This window comes from Panthera onca, chromosome C1 (assembly GCF_046562875.1).
Source record: "Panthera onca isolate mPanOnc1 chromosome C1, mPanOnc1 haplotype 2, whole genome shotgun sequence".
In the NCBI taxonomy this organism is placed as follows: Eukaryota; Metazoa; Chordata; class Mammalia; order Carnivora; family Felidae; genus Panthera; species Panthera onca.
This window is the reverse complement of record NC_138346.1, coordinates 103,003,266-103,015,985: the sequence shown is the minus strand read 5'-3', so window position 1 is coordinate 103,015,985 and position 12,720 is coordinate 103,003,266. Positions and strand designations below refer to the sequence as shown.

The following is a 12,720-nucleotide window of genomic DNA, read 5'->3' as shown; positions in this document are numbered from 1 at the left end:
AAACAAAACTGCCAGGGGATGCCTGGTGGCTCAGTCAGTTGAGCATCTGATTTTGGCTCAGGTCATGATCTCACCATTTGTGAGTTCAAGCCCTACATCAGGCTCGCTGCTGTCAGCCTGTCAGCAGAGCCCGCTTTGGATCCTCTGTCCCCTCCTCTCTACTCCTCCCCTGCTTGCAATCTCCCATAAATAAACAAAAATTTAAAAAACAAAACCAAACCTGCCAGTCATCTTGCCAGCAAAAATGGGTTTATTCAGAAGCAGCAGAGAACTGCAAACCAGGACGTGCAGGCTACCGAAAAACCCATACACAAGTGCCCAGACTAAAGGAGAGGACTGCTCTCTTATAGAGGAAAGGGGGAAAGGGGGAGAGCAGTTATAAACAAAAAGTCCATTGGGGTAAACTCCACTGGAGTTTGAAGTATAGGAGTTTTTCACTGGTTGAGCTGTGCCGGTCTCTCATTGGCTGGGCTGTTGCTAGGGCAGGAGGAAAACCTTCCTTTTTCCTGCTGAGATAGTAGCACAGTACCTAAGGTACATCTCTTCCTATTGGGTGTGCAATTGCAGAGTGGTGGGGGCTGAGAGCTCCCCCTGTTGGCCACCCGACTCCTCTCAGAACCAGGTTGCCTTTCATTATGGAATTTTCACAACAACTCCATTTAGGCCTGTGACTCAACTAAGAAGAAGCCAGCCACCCGGTCATCTCCCACAGTTTCTGGAATTACATGCCACTGGTGCTGGGGGCCCAGCAACACTTAGGTGGTCAAAAAAATCAGGAAAAAGGCCTGTGGCTAGGACAGCCTCCAATCCATCCCTGGGGCAAATGGGAAAGATGTCCAGGTCGGGAATTCTCCGCCCATGAGGTAGGACAATATGATGGACAAATTAACTCGGTCTCCAAGTACAGGTGTCTTTCCTCCTTCTGCTTGAGATGGGACCAAGAACTTTGGAATCTGGGGGTTTGGGCTTCACCTGGGCAAGGAACAGTTAAGAGGAGTTTGGTTTCCAAAGTCTAGGCCAGAGGCTGGGCCTGTCACGGGGCCCATTGTCCAACACTGAAGCCCTAAATTAAAATTCAGATATTACTTCCTGATGACGTTACAGTAGTGTTTGCATTTGTTAAAAGTTATTCTTTGTCACCTCTGAACATGCCTAAAGTGACCCTGTGTTTTGGCATATCTTTTCTTTTTTTTAATATGCTAAAAGCCTTAAAAAAACAAAAAACAAAAAACAAAAAAAGTTCTCCAGGCCACTCCTGACCTCCAAGGAGCCTGCAGAGGGGCAGTTTTGGTGAAGGTGTGGGCTCCTGGGGCCCTGCTCTTGAGAGGGGGTCTTTCAACAGAGATTGGGGGGACAGGTATGCTGGGACCCAGGATGCCTGGGGCCTGTGTTCTTCACACCCAGAACCCTGGGGTGGTGGGACCTGCCTGGAGGTGGAGAGGTAGCCATGCAGCCCCAGGACCTGGAAGCCTTGACAAAGAACTCGGCCCCCTGGGGCGCCTGGGTGGCTCAGTGGGTTGAGCATCTGACTTAGGCTCACGTCATGATCTTGCAGTTCATGAGTTTGAGCCCCACGTCGGGCTCACTGCTGTCAGAGCAAAGCCCACTTGGGATCCGCTATCCCCCTCTCTCTGCCCCTCCCCTGCTTACATTCACTCAAAAATAAACAAACATTTAAAAAAAAAAAATGAACTCTATGCCCATGCTTGTCATCAAAGGAAGCCCTCGCGTTGCAGTCCAAGAATTGGGAGTAGAGGTGGTTTATATTGTCTGTCACTTAAAAAAAAAAAAATCCAGTATGAGGATAGGGCAACAAACAAGGGTGGTAGGGACTGCTTTTACTGTGTATTCTAGGTATGTATTTCTTAGAAGAAATCAGTAATCTGCACTCTAGGAGTACTTAGTGCACACTGCAAGATCCTAACCCAGAGTCCATACTCCAGAGGTGGCTACTGAAAGCACTTCAATCCTGTTCACCTAAACTGACACTAGAGGGTCTTCAATGTAAGCATAAGGGATGTTCAGGGTGTACGTACTAGCTAGGAACATCATACAGGCATTCCTGCTCTTAAACGAAAGGCACAGGAGAACCTGGTGAGCCCAGAGCCCAGTGTCCTTTACAGTGACCTCCAAAGACCCAGGACTCCTTTAGGTCTTGCGTTTTGCACAGCACAAAACATGTTGTTAGCCCGTTGGAAGGGTGGCCAATCTTACCCACAGATGCTCCTGCATCTGCTGCCAGCAAAGCTTCCTTGCAAGGAGCTAATGGCTGGGCCTTCCTGGAGACTGTGAGTATGGAAATTCCTTGCTGCCTGCTTGCTAGTAAGTGTCTTATGCGTTGCACAATTTCTTCTTGGGCCTGTTTGCATTGCGGCAGATAAACCTGGTAGTGAGGCTGCTGGGAGGGGACCGGTGGCTCCCATCTCCCATCGGGGTCAGATTATCAACATGCACCTGGCAATGAGACATAACTTCATGGACTTAGGTCAGTTTGCAATCAGCAGCATCACGGGCTATAGAGAGGTCTGTCCTCAAAGCTCCTGAGGTGGCTCAGCTGTTCCAGTCTTCCTGAATGGGAGGAGACAGAAGCTGGCTCTCTCGAGACTGGAGATGCGGCCAGCACCTGTGGGTGAGGGCCCAGCCACAACTTGATTTTAAAAAATACAGAAGGGGCGGGCGCCTGGGTGGCTCGGTCGGTTGAGCGTCTGACTCTTGATTTCGGCTCAGGTCATGATCTCGCAGTTCGTGGGATCAAGCCCCCTATCAGGCTCTGCACTGACAGAGTGGAGCCTGCTTGGGATTCTCTCTCCCTCTCTGTCTCTACCCCTGCCCTACTCGCGCTCTGGGTCTCTCTCTCAAAATAAATAAATAAACATTTTTAAAAAAGTAGAAACCTGATGCTTCCTCCAACCTGAGTGTGGCAGAGCAAATTCAAACACGCCCACTACTCATTTGTAGGTGAAGCCTATGCTTTGGAACTCAGGAAGTAATATCTGCATTGTCAAATGAATAAAAAAATAGCAATACAAAAATACTGAATTAATTTCTTAAATAATTAAACAACATAGATCCCATTTATGATCATAAAAGATGTATTCTTTGGCTATACATTGCAGGGGGGTGGGGAGGATCTTAAAGGCTGCAATAGGGAATTGAAAACTAAAACTTTTATTTCAGAAAGCCTGAAGCAACTGTTAATTTATGTAAGATAAGTCTGTATAGGCTAACAACTTTGTTTTGGGCTGGCCGCGGCAACACTGCTTGTCTCATGAGAAAATGCAGTAATGATTTATTTAATAAATATATTTTCCCAAACAAAATCTTTCTTCCAAGGGGGTAAAAAGAATTTAAGAGGTCTTTGTTTTGAGAAACACTATTTCCAATTTTGAAGTAAGTTGAAGCATTGATCTCAATATGAATCCAAGCAAAATGCTTTCAATCCTTTAACCAGATCTGGATCAATCTCAAATGTTAATGAACAATTTATTGTGGTTTTAAACCCACATTCAATCATTCCATTCTTGGGAAATTTGCATAGTTTCCTGTAGCAACACCAAGATAAAAACAGAGCTGGATTTTCCCCGTGTTTGGCAAGAATCTCAAGGTAATTGCCTTAGGCTTCCGCTTAACTCTGCTGGTGGAAACAGGAGGCTTGGCTCTCCCAAGATCTCCCAGAAGGCTATTAAGATGAAATCATTTTTCACATGTATCTATTCCTGTTTGTACAAAAGAGATGATTTCTATTCTTCAACAGAATGAAGCTTTCACCTCCCTCCCCAAACCCTACAGTCTAAGTAAACCAGATTGCACGCTAGTATCCAAATTTGCAGCATGGACCCTGAACCTCTCAACGTCTTCCTTTATGCCCTGAATATCTTTTTCCTACTTCTCTTTCCTTCTGGGCTATATCAAGTGGCTTCTCCTCCTCATGCTTATCTTTTTGTTTTTAAGATTTTCTTTTTTACGTAATCTCTACACCCAGTGTGGGGCTCAAACTTATAACTCCAAGATCAAGAGTCACATGTTCTGGGGTGCCTGGGTAGCTCAGTCGGTTAAGCTTCCAACTCTTGACTTCAGCTCAGGTCATGATCTCACGGTCCGTGAGTTCAAGCCTCACGTTGGGCTCTCCACTGACAGTGTGGAGCCTACTTGAGATTCTCAATCTCTTTCTCTCTCTGCCCCTCCATCCCCCTCAAAAATAAATAAATAAACAAACAAACAAAAAAAAGAGTCACCTGCTTTACCAACTGAGCCAGCCAGATGCCCCCACAAGATTTTTTTTTAAATCATGACCATCCTGGCCTAAATATCTTCAACATCATTAGTCCTTAGGGAGATGCAAATAAAATGTGCAAATACGCAAAAATACAAATAAAGTAGTGAGTTGAACGGTGGCCTCAGGAAGGCATGGTCATATCCTAACACCTGGAGCCTGTGAATGTGACCTTATTTGACAAAAGGATCATTGTGGGTGTTATTAAGGACCTTGAGATTCAATCATCCTGAATTACCCAGGTAGGCCTCAGTCCAATAACCTGTCTGTGTACGAGAAGAGAAGACAGAGAGTCAGAGAGGGCCATGGGAAGGCAGAGGCAGAGAGTGGAATCATGTAGCCACAAGCCAAGCAACACCTGCCAGAAGCTGCCAGAGGCGAAACTACATTCTCCCCAAGAACCTCTGGAGGGAGCACAGCTCTGCCGACACCTTGATTTCGGACTCTGACCTCCAGAATAAATCTCTGGCTTACTAAGATCCTCAATTTGTGGTTATTTGTTAGAGCAGCCACAGAAAACTAACATACCATATAACCCAACGATTCTACTCCTTGGTATACATCCAGGAGGACTGAAAATAAGTCCACGCAAAAACACGTACACAAGTGTCCCTAAGAGTGCTATTCATAGGAGGCTCAAAGTTGAAACCCAAACGTCCATCGGATGAATGGCTAAACAAAACATGGGATAGGCATACAATGGAACAGTATTCAGTCACGGAAAGGAAGGAAGTACTGATAGATGCCACAAGTCGGATGAGCCTGGGAAACATTAGGCCAAATGACAGAAGCCAGTCACACAAGACTACATGTTATATGATCCCACTTATATGAAATGTCCAGAGTAGTTAAATCTATACCAATGCAAAGCAGATTAGTGGGCGCCTGGGGTAAAGGTAGACTGGGTGAAGGAATAAGGAGAGTGAGGGTGCTGGGGGGGGTGGGGAGTGAATTGTTTATTCATTAATTATTATAAACAGCGAAGAACTATGAAAGATAATTATTTTAATTCTACCCTACCACCGTTGAGGCATCAAACCTAATATCAGGAAAAGTAAGCTTCAAAATCAATTATTAACCTGGGTCGGTCTTTGATGCTGTGTTCTAAGAAATGTGTCCTCATTAGTTGCGGGGGGGGGATTTCCTATTCACCATTTTAAATTCTAACCCTTTTACCGAGGGGAAACACTTGGCACCTAACAGATTTCTCTCCGGATTCATTCTCTCTACCCACTTTGAGGCACGAGGACTCACGGAAATGGCGTTGTTTATTGGGGACTGCCTGATAGAAACCTGACTTCACTTCCTGACGGCTTGGCCATGTGTCAGCTTCTTCTCCTTGCCCTGAGCAATCCAACACAATACTTGGAGTTCTTTCTTAAAATGACCTACTCTAGGGGCGCCTGGGTGGCTCAGTCGGTTAAGCGTCCGACTTCGGCTCAGGTCACGATCTCACGGTCTGTGAGTTCGAGCCCCGCGTCGGGCTCTGGGCTGATGGCTCAGAGCCTGGAGCCTGCTTCCGATTCTGTGTCTCCCTCTCTCTCTGCCCCTCCCCCATTCATGCTTTGTCTCTCTCTGTCTCATAAATAAATAAAAACGTTAAAAAAAAAATTTTTTTTTAAAAATGACCTACTCTAAGACATGGCTTCTAAGAATGCATCACGTCTAAAAGTAGAGACTCTTGAGGCATCTGGTGACAGAGCCAGAGGGGGGAACATCGTGTACAAAGCCAGAGTCTCAGAGGGCCCGTGTGAAGAGAGCCCACCTCTGCCCCACTCCCAACACATGCACAGATGCCATTGTAGCTCAGATCCAGAACCCAGTGGGAGTAGTTCTGAGATGTCCTGCTCAGTGTGACTTTAGGGGGTCGATGTGAGGTCATTGAGGTTGTAGAGGTGACTTAAATGTTCAGGTCCCTAGAAGCATAGAAGTTAGAGATGCTGTGGCCACCCAGAGCCCACCCCAGTTTGAACATGCCGTCGATGAAGGGCACCCACGAAGCTCTGTGGTGGACTGAAGTCCGTCCTTTCAACTGTCCCTTCTGGAGCCTGTCCAGTGGAGCTGACCCTTGCCATCAGACCCAGCTAGAATCTCTCTGGTCAGAATGGATGAATTAGGCATGGGCATCAGACCTGAACAGGTGGAACAGAACCCTCACCAGAGCCTCTTAGGAAAGGGATACCCCTTTCCCTGGTGGTGTAGGCTTGGAGCAAGCAGGCACTGGTTTAGAGGAAGGCAGCCGAAAAGTCGAAGTCGGTCTCTATCACTTCCTAGCTGTGTGTTCTTGAGTCAGCTATTTAACCTCCTGGAATCCTGGTTTCCTCATCTATAGACTGAGAGTAATAGTACAACCTCCACAGAGCGAGTGTAAGGACGAAATTGAATCATGGGTGGCACAGGGCACCCAGCTCCTAGCCCCTAAGAGCTAGTTAGCAATGACACGCATTCAAAAAGAATGCTGTGAGGAGCCTTTGGTAGGAGAAAGTAGCTTGTCCAAGGACACTGGTACAACTTTAAAATTTCTCATCCTAGAACCATCTTTCTGGCCCAATGGACATTCGTGCTTCTGCAGATTACGCTGCTGTTTAAATGAATAATATAGATGCAGAACATTCACGTCATTTCATTACTATGATTAGTTATCCCACTTAAAAAATACCTACCAGAATCTGTTGGTGTTGTTCTCCTACTTGATAGCCTCCAAAATGCACTACGCCAGGTTTTGCCTGTATGACCTTATTATTCAGAAGTTTTGCATAAACCTCTATAAAAGCAATGTAAACAAGTACATCAGGAGATGAGACATAAAAGAAAATCTTAAATAAAAGAAGATCCTGTTAAGGTGGGCTCTCTTTAGGATATTTTAAGCCTATGAAAGTTTCAGACAGAGGATACAGATGTGAACCAGATTAATGATCTATTCCAAATGAACTGTACTGCTTCTCCCTTTTTTACACATTGTTTGGGAGATATTATCATCACAATACAAACTCACATGTACTGTTGACCACTTAGTGAAATAATCTGCTCTTCACGTTTTGTGCAAGTCTTCAAAATAAAATGCGAGCTTGTAAAAAGCACGCGCCTTATCTTTGCTGCTCGGTATAACACCAAGATTACCTAGCATGCGATGAATATCCAAACACCAAGTGTTAGTTTTCTAATGTGTGTTTACCTGTTATTATTTCATTTCCTCTGGATAGAATTACAATGTGATAGAATAATTGTAAAGCTCTGAATAGTTATCGCTCTGGACAGAAAAGTCTCCAACTGCTATTACTATAATGTGAATGTCTTGTCTTTTTTCTTTTCTTTTCTTTTCTTTTCTTTTCTTTTCTTTTCTTTTCTTTTCTTTTTTTCAGTTTTGAGAACAAGGTTGAAACAGCTGATCTCTTTTACAAAAGGGTACAGGCTCAGTCCCTTAAGTGTCTAACTATTGATTTGGGCTCAGGTCATGATCTCACAGTTTGTGAGTTCCAGCCCCACGTCGGGTTCTGCGCTGACAGTGTGGAGCCTGCTTGGGATTCCCTCTCTCTGCTCCTCCCCCGCTTGCTCTCTAGCTCTTTCTCAAAATAAATAAAAATTAAAAAAAAAAAAAAAAGTGTCACTGTTTCAAAGAAGACATCCAGATGGCCAACAGACACATGAAAACATACTCAACGTCACTCATCATCAGGGAAATACAAATCAAAACCACACAGATACCACCTCACGCCGGTCAGAGTGGCTGAAATTAACAACTCAGGAAACAACAGATGCTGGCGAGGATGTGGAGAAACGGGAACCCTCTTGCACTGTTGGTGGGAATGCAACCTGGTGCAGCCACTCTGGAAAACCGTGTGGAGGTTCCTCAAAAAAATTAAAAGTAGAACTACCCTATGACCCAGCAATAGCACTGCTAGGAATTTATCCAAAGGATACAGGAGTGCTGATGCATGGGGGCACATGTACCCAAATGTTTATAGCAGCACTTTCAAAAATAGCCAAATTATGGAAAGAGCCTAAATGTCCATCAACTGATGAGTGGATAAAGAAGATGTGGTTTACGTATGCAATGGAATACTACTAGGCAATGAGAAAGAATGAAATCTGGCCATTTGTAGCAACGTGGATGGAACTGGAGGGTATTATGCTAAGTGAAATAAGTCAGGCAGAGAAAGACAGATACCATATGTTTTCATTCCTATGTGGAACCTGAGAAACTTAACAGAAGACCACGGGGGAAGGGGAGGGGGGAAGAAAAGAATTACAGAGAGGGAGGGAGGCAAACCATAAGAGACTCTTAAATACAGAGAACAAACTGAGGGTTGATGGGGATGGGGGGGGGGAGGGGAAATGGGTGATGGGCATGAGGAGGGCACGTGTTGGGACGAGCACTGGGTGTTGTATGTAAGCGATGAATCACGGGAATCTACTCCCGAAAACAAGCGCACACTGTATGCTCTGTATGTTAGCCAACTTGACAATAAAATATATTAAAAAAAAAAAAAAAAAAAAGCATCCAGGTCTACACAACTTTTCCCAGCTCTTCATTCAGGCAGGAACTGAGATGTGTAGGAGGCACTGGGAACCCACTACCCCATTGTCTCTGCGCCTTTAGCGCTGATGTCAGGCATTTGTTCGTAATCCTCACTCCAACCCTGTGCAGCAGGTATTATTTCCATTGTGCAGATGAAGGCGCTGAGACTCAACAAGATTAAGCAACTTGCCCACGGCTGGTAGTGGAAAATCAAGCCCAGGTCTGATTCCAGCTGCTAGACTGCCTCCTTCAATACGAATGCACCATCCAATTTCTCACCAATGGTGACTTTTCACCTTTGGCTATATCCACACCCTGTGAGCCACAGATCCCCTACCCCGCTCCTTAGCCCAGTGTGGTTCTTGTAAACATCTACAGTGAGTGTGAAATGGTTGGTGTTCTTGCCTCTCACCAACAGTGAGCTGAACACTGTCATCAGCTTTGGGCCAAAGTGAAGGGCTGGAATGGGGTAAGGATGGTCTTTCTGGGGATAGATGATCTCTGTCGGTTATCTGATCATTTTTTTAAGTACTGAAATGAACATTATTTGGTAATTTTTAAAAGATTTTACTTTTAAGTAATCTCTATACCCAAGGTGGGGCTCGAATTCACGACCCTGAGATCAAGATTCGCACGCTCCTCTGAGTGAGCCAGCCAGGTGCCCCATTTGAAAAAAATTTTTTCAAGTTTATTTATTTATTTTTGAGAGAGAGAGAGAGCACACGCACAGGAGCACGAGGGATGGGCAGGGAGAGAAGGGGAGAGAGAATCCCAGGCAGGCTCCAGACTCACCTTGGAGCCCAACATGGGGCTTGATCTCCCAACTGACCATGAGATCATGGCCTGAGCTGAAATCAAGAGTCAGAAGCCTCACCGACTGAGCCACCCAGGCACCCCTATTTGGTAAATTTTTTAGATGCTGGATATTTTGCTTTTGTTTTTAGAGCCACAAACAGGTGTAAAATAGGCATTGCTCTGCTAATACCCAGAAATAGTTGAGTATATTAATCTGCATTCAATAAGTTCTACGGTAATGAAAGAGCCACACCAAATTACTGCATTTCCAGCATTTGTGATGGGCCTTGCAAGATGAATTGGAAGCCAGCTAGTGTGATGGTAGAGAGCTGGACATTGGGCTACAACGACTGAACACCACCTCCCCACTCAGCTGTGCCACCTTGGGGAATTCGTTTGACCTCTCTGATTGTCAGCTTTCCCAACAGTAAAATGAAAACAGAACGCTGATGTTGTGCAGAATGAGTGAGAATAACGTAGGCCGAATGATTAGCCTTCTACATAATCACTAGAGGATCTACCAGGCTTTCCATGTACATGGAATGGGAGAGATGTGCACGGAAAAAAGCAAGGGGGTATTAAGTGCATGTGGTCTTGAAGGAGCAGGAGTAATGGTGTGGCTGCAGCTGGGGGTGAGAGGTACAGAGCATGGTAGGCCTGGGGGGCGGGGCCGAGTAGGCAAGTTCACAGCCACAGCAGAGGAGGCCAAATGCCAAGGGAAAGAATCGCAGCTCTATTCCGTATGCAAGGGAACCGCTGAGAGCATCTGAGCAGAACAGGGGCAGGGACAGCCGTGATTCCACAAAGGAAACTGACGGAGTGTGAAGGTCGGAAGGAGGAGAGCACTACAATATCCTAGTGACCTGCTGAGGCAGTGGGGACAGATAGGTAAGATATTTGAGGAAGTGGGAGCAGCAGAACTTGGTGACTCATGTACACCACAAGGACCTATCACGTGAGTGGATGGGCCTAAATAGAACCATTGTTCTTAATAATAAAACCTATTGTAAGCCTATAAGACAATATAGAGAGATCAGCACCAAAAATTTCTTTGTGCTTTCTGGACTTTGGATCCTCTGCGATCCAACTTACTTGATTAGATTCCAACTTACTTGATTCTAGAAGGTGATTAGGTACTGGAGTTCTTTTCTTAGGCTCCTCCACAAGGCTCCTCAAAAGGAGGGGAGATACGTTAGTAAATGGTTCTTTGGCACTGTTTAGTTCTCTGCTGGGGGTTTTCACCACTGCCATTTTATCATGAAAAATTGAGTCTCCTTTTTAGAGCCAAAGGTCACTTCCTGGGAAGAAAACAGTAGCAGTATGAGAAAGCACGCACATTTTTTTTTTCTCAATCTTTAACAAACGTACCTCTGTGACTGTGCGGTTAACTGTGGCCCAGGCCCTCCCTGCCTCCCTGCCTTTGCCGGCCACTCCATTCCCACACAGGGCTGTCCCGTTAATCTGGCGTCACATATCACACCCCAATCTCCTGCCGTCGCTCAAAACCCTTCGGTGGCCCTTAATTTTCAAGAGCTTTTCCCAAACTGTAGTCCTGAGATGCTTTGGACTCCTGAAGGGAAAAATAAAGGCACTCACAATCAAAAAAATCAGAAAATGTTGAAGTAAATAGTTAAACAGGCCTCTTCTGAGATTTCTCCAAATCAGTTTCTTAGTTGCCTGTGACCATGAAACCCTTTAACATTTGGAGACACTATTTATAAGACCCTGGCATTTTTGAGCCACCTTCCTGGGCCCCTCTCTGGGGTGAAAAGGAGACGGGGCAGCCAATAGGCCCCCTCCACCACCAGGGGGTGCATTCCTAGGGGCTCTGTCCCAGGACCTAGGGTCCCGGTTCATGTTGACCCTTTGTCAGACTTGCTTTTCCTTAACATTCATTTTAAGTTCCACCCTCTTCATAAAGGCCACACTGACCCCAACACCCTTCAACATACTTTACAACTACTGCCTCTACTACTCATGAAGTATGAATGATTTATTGCCATGTACAAGCCTAGGCATCTTGGTATCTTCTACAGCTAAGTCTCTAAACTGGGGGTCCTTGGACAAGTAAGCTTGGGGGGGGGGTGCTGCTCTGTGATGCCTCTGAGACTGAATGTAAAATCCGGTCTGGATCTTTATGTGCTTGCTTTTTTTTTTTTTTTTTTCTGGAGAAGACTCATAGCTTTAGATTCTCCAGAGTCCACAACAGCAAGCAAAATACAGTGACTATACTGAAGCAGGTGTTTACCAATAATTTTCTGAAAATTTCTCCTTTCCCCTTACCCCCAGCCCCAGCATCTCTGAAGATTCCCTACTTCTCAGCACAGCCTCTACCTCACCTGCTTCGTTCCCTTTCATCCCTTCAACACCTGCCTCAAAGTTCACTTTCCAGCCCCCTCTCCTTGGGGCCCCTCAAATTCCTCGCCTGTACTTCAGGCAGGAACAATGCCTAAACCATTTGCAGGAGAGCTCTCCTATTCCAGTTCACTCACTCCAGGGTGAACTTGTCTCTTTTCACACACCCCCATCCTTGGTCTCCTGGCCCCATCCTCTACCCGCAGGCCCTCTCATCCTAGCCAGACGCCTGCTCTCCCTCAGCGCCCCTTCACTCCATCTCCGGCTAGGGGTAGGGGTCGACCCCAGCCCCATGCACTACCCACATCCTCACTTAACCCTTTAGGTCCGACCTCTCCTCTGACCACCTGCCCGCGGTTCAAGCAGCCTCAGCAGCTCAGCGGCAGCCAAGGGGGCACTCCTAGCCCCAGGTCCCAGGCCGCTCACACAGGAGGTGGTTCCGGGGCGGGATTCGGCCGGCGCCGGCGCCAGCCACCGTCGCCATGACAACTAGGACGCGCTCCCAGGGTCGGCGGCCGGACGCGACCAAACTCCCCAGGGACGTGGGGGCGGGGCGGATACAGGCGGCAGGCGCTCGAGCTCCGGAGGCCGCTGGTGACTTCTGGGGACTCGAAGCAGTCTGTGCGGCCTGGGCAAGAACAGAGAGAACGACTTAGGAGGTGCGAGGGCAATGGATTTCCGAAGGGAAATGGGAAAGTCATAAAAGTATAAAAAAGTATAAACTGGAATCCTGCGAGAGCAGATGGCGGAGAGCGGCTGGCCTCCAAGGGGCGGGGCC

General features: G+C 46.4%; 1 protein-coding gene across 3 annotated transcripts in view; it reads right to left on the bottom strand.

The window, feature by feature from the left end:
• CFAP221 (cilia and flagella associated protein 221) overlaps nucleotides 1–12,426 on the bottom strand; it is a 104,315-nt gene extending 91,889 nt beyond the window's left edge. The window contains exons 1-4 of one of the 3 annotated variants that reach the window (XM_060625506.3): nucleotides 12,275–12,418; nucleotides 11,068–11,157; nucleotides 10,700–10,885; nucleotides 6,937–7,037 (exon numbers count right to left, since the gene is read on the bottom strand). In XM_060625506.3, the coding sequence (XP_060481489.3) occupies nucleotides 6,937–7,037; nucleotides 10,700–10,838 (240 nt within the window). In that variant the 5' untranslated portion in view covers nucleotides 10,839–10,885; nucleotides 11,068–11,157; nucleotides 12,275–12,418. Of the gene's footprint in view, nucleotides 1–6,936; nucleotides 7,038–10,699; nucleotides 10,886–11,067; nucleotides 11,158–12,274 lie in introns of all 3 variants that reach the window. The other 2 variants (XM_060625507.3, XM_060625505.3) reach the window with 2 other exon arrangements.
• Between the last annotated feature and the right edge of the window lie 294 nt (nucleotides 12,427–12,720).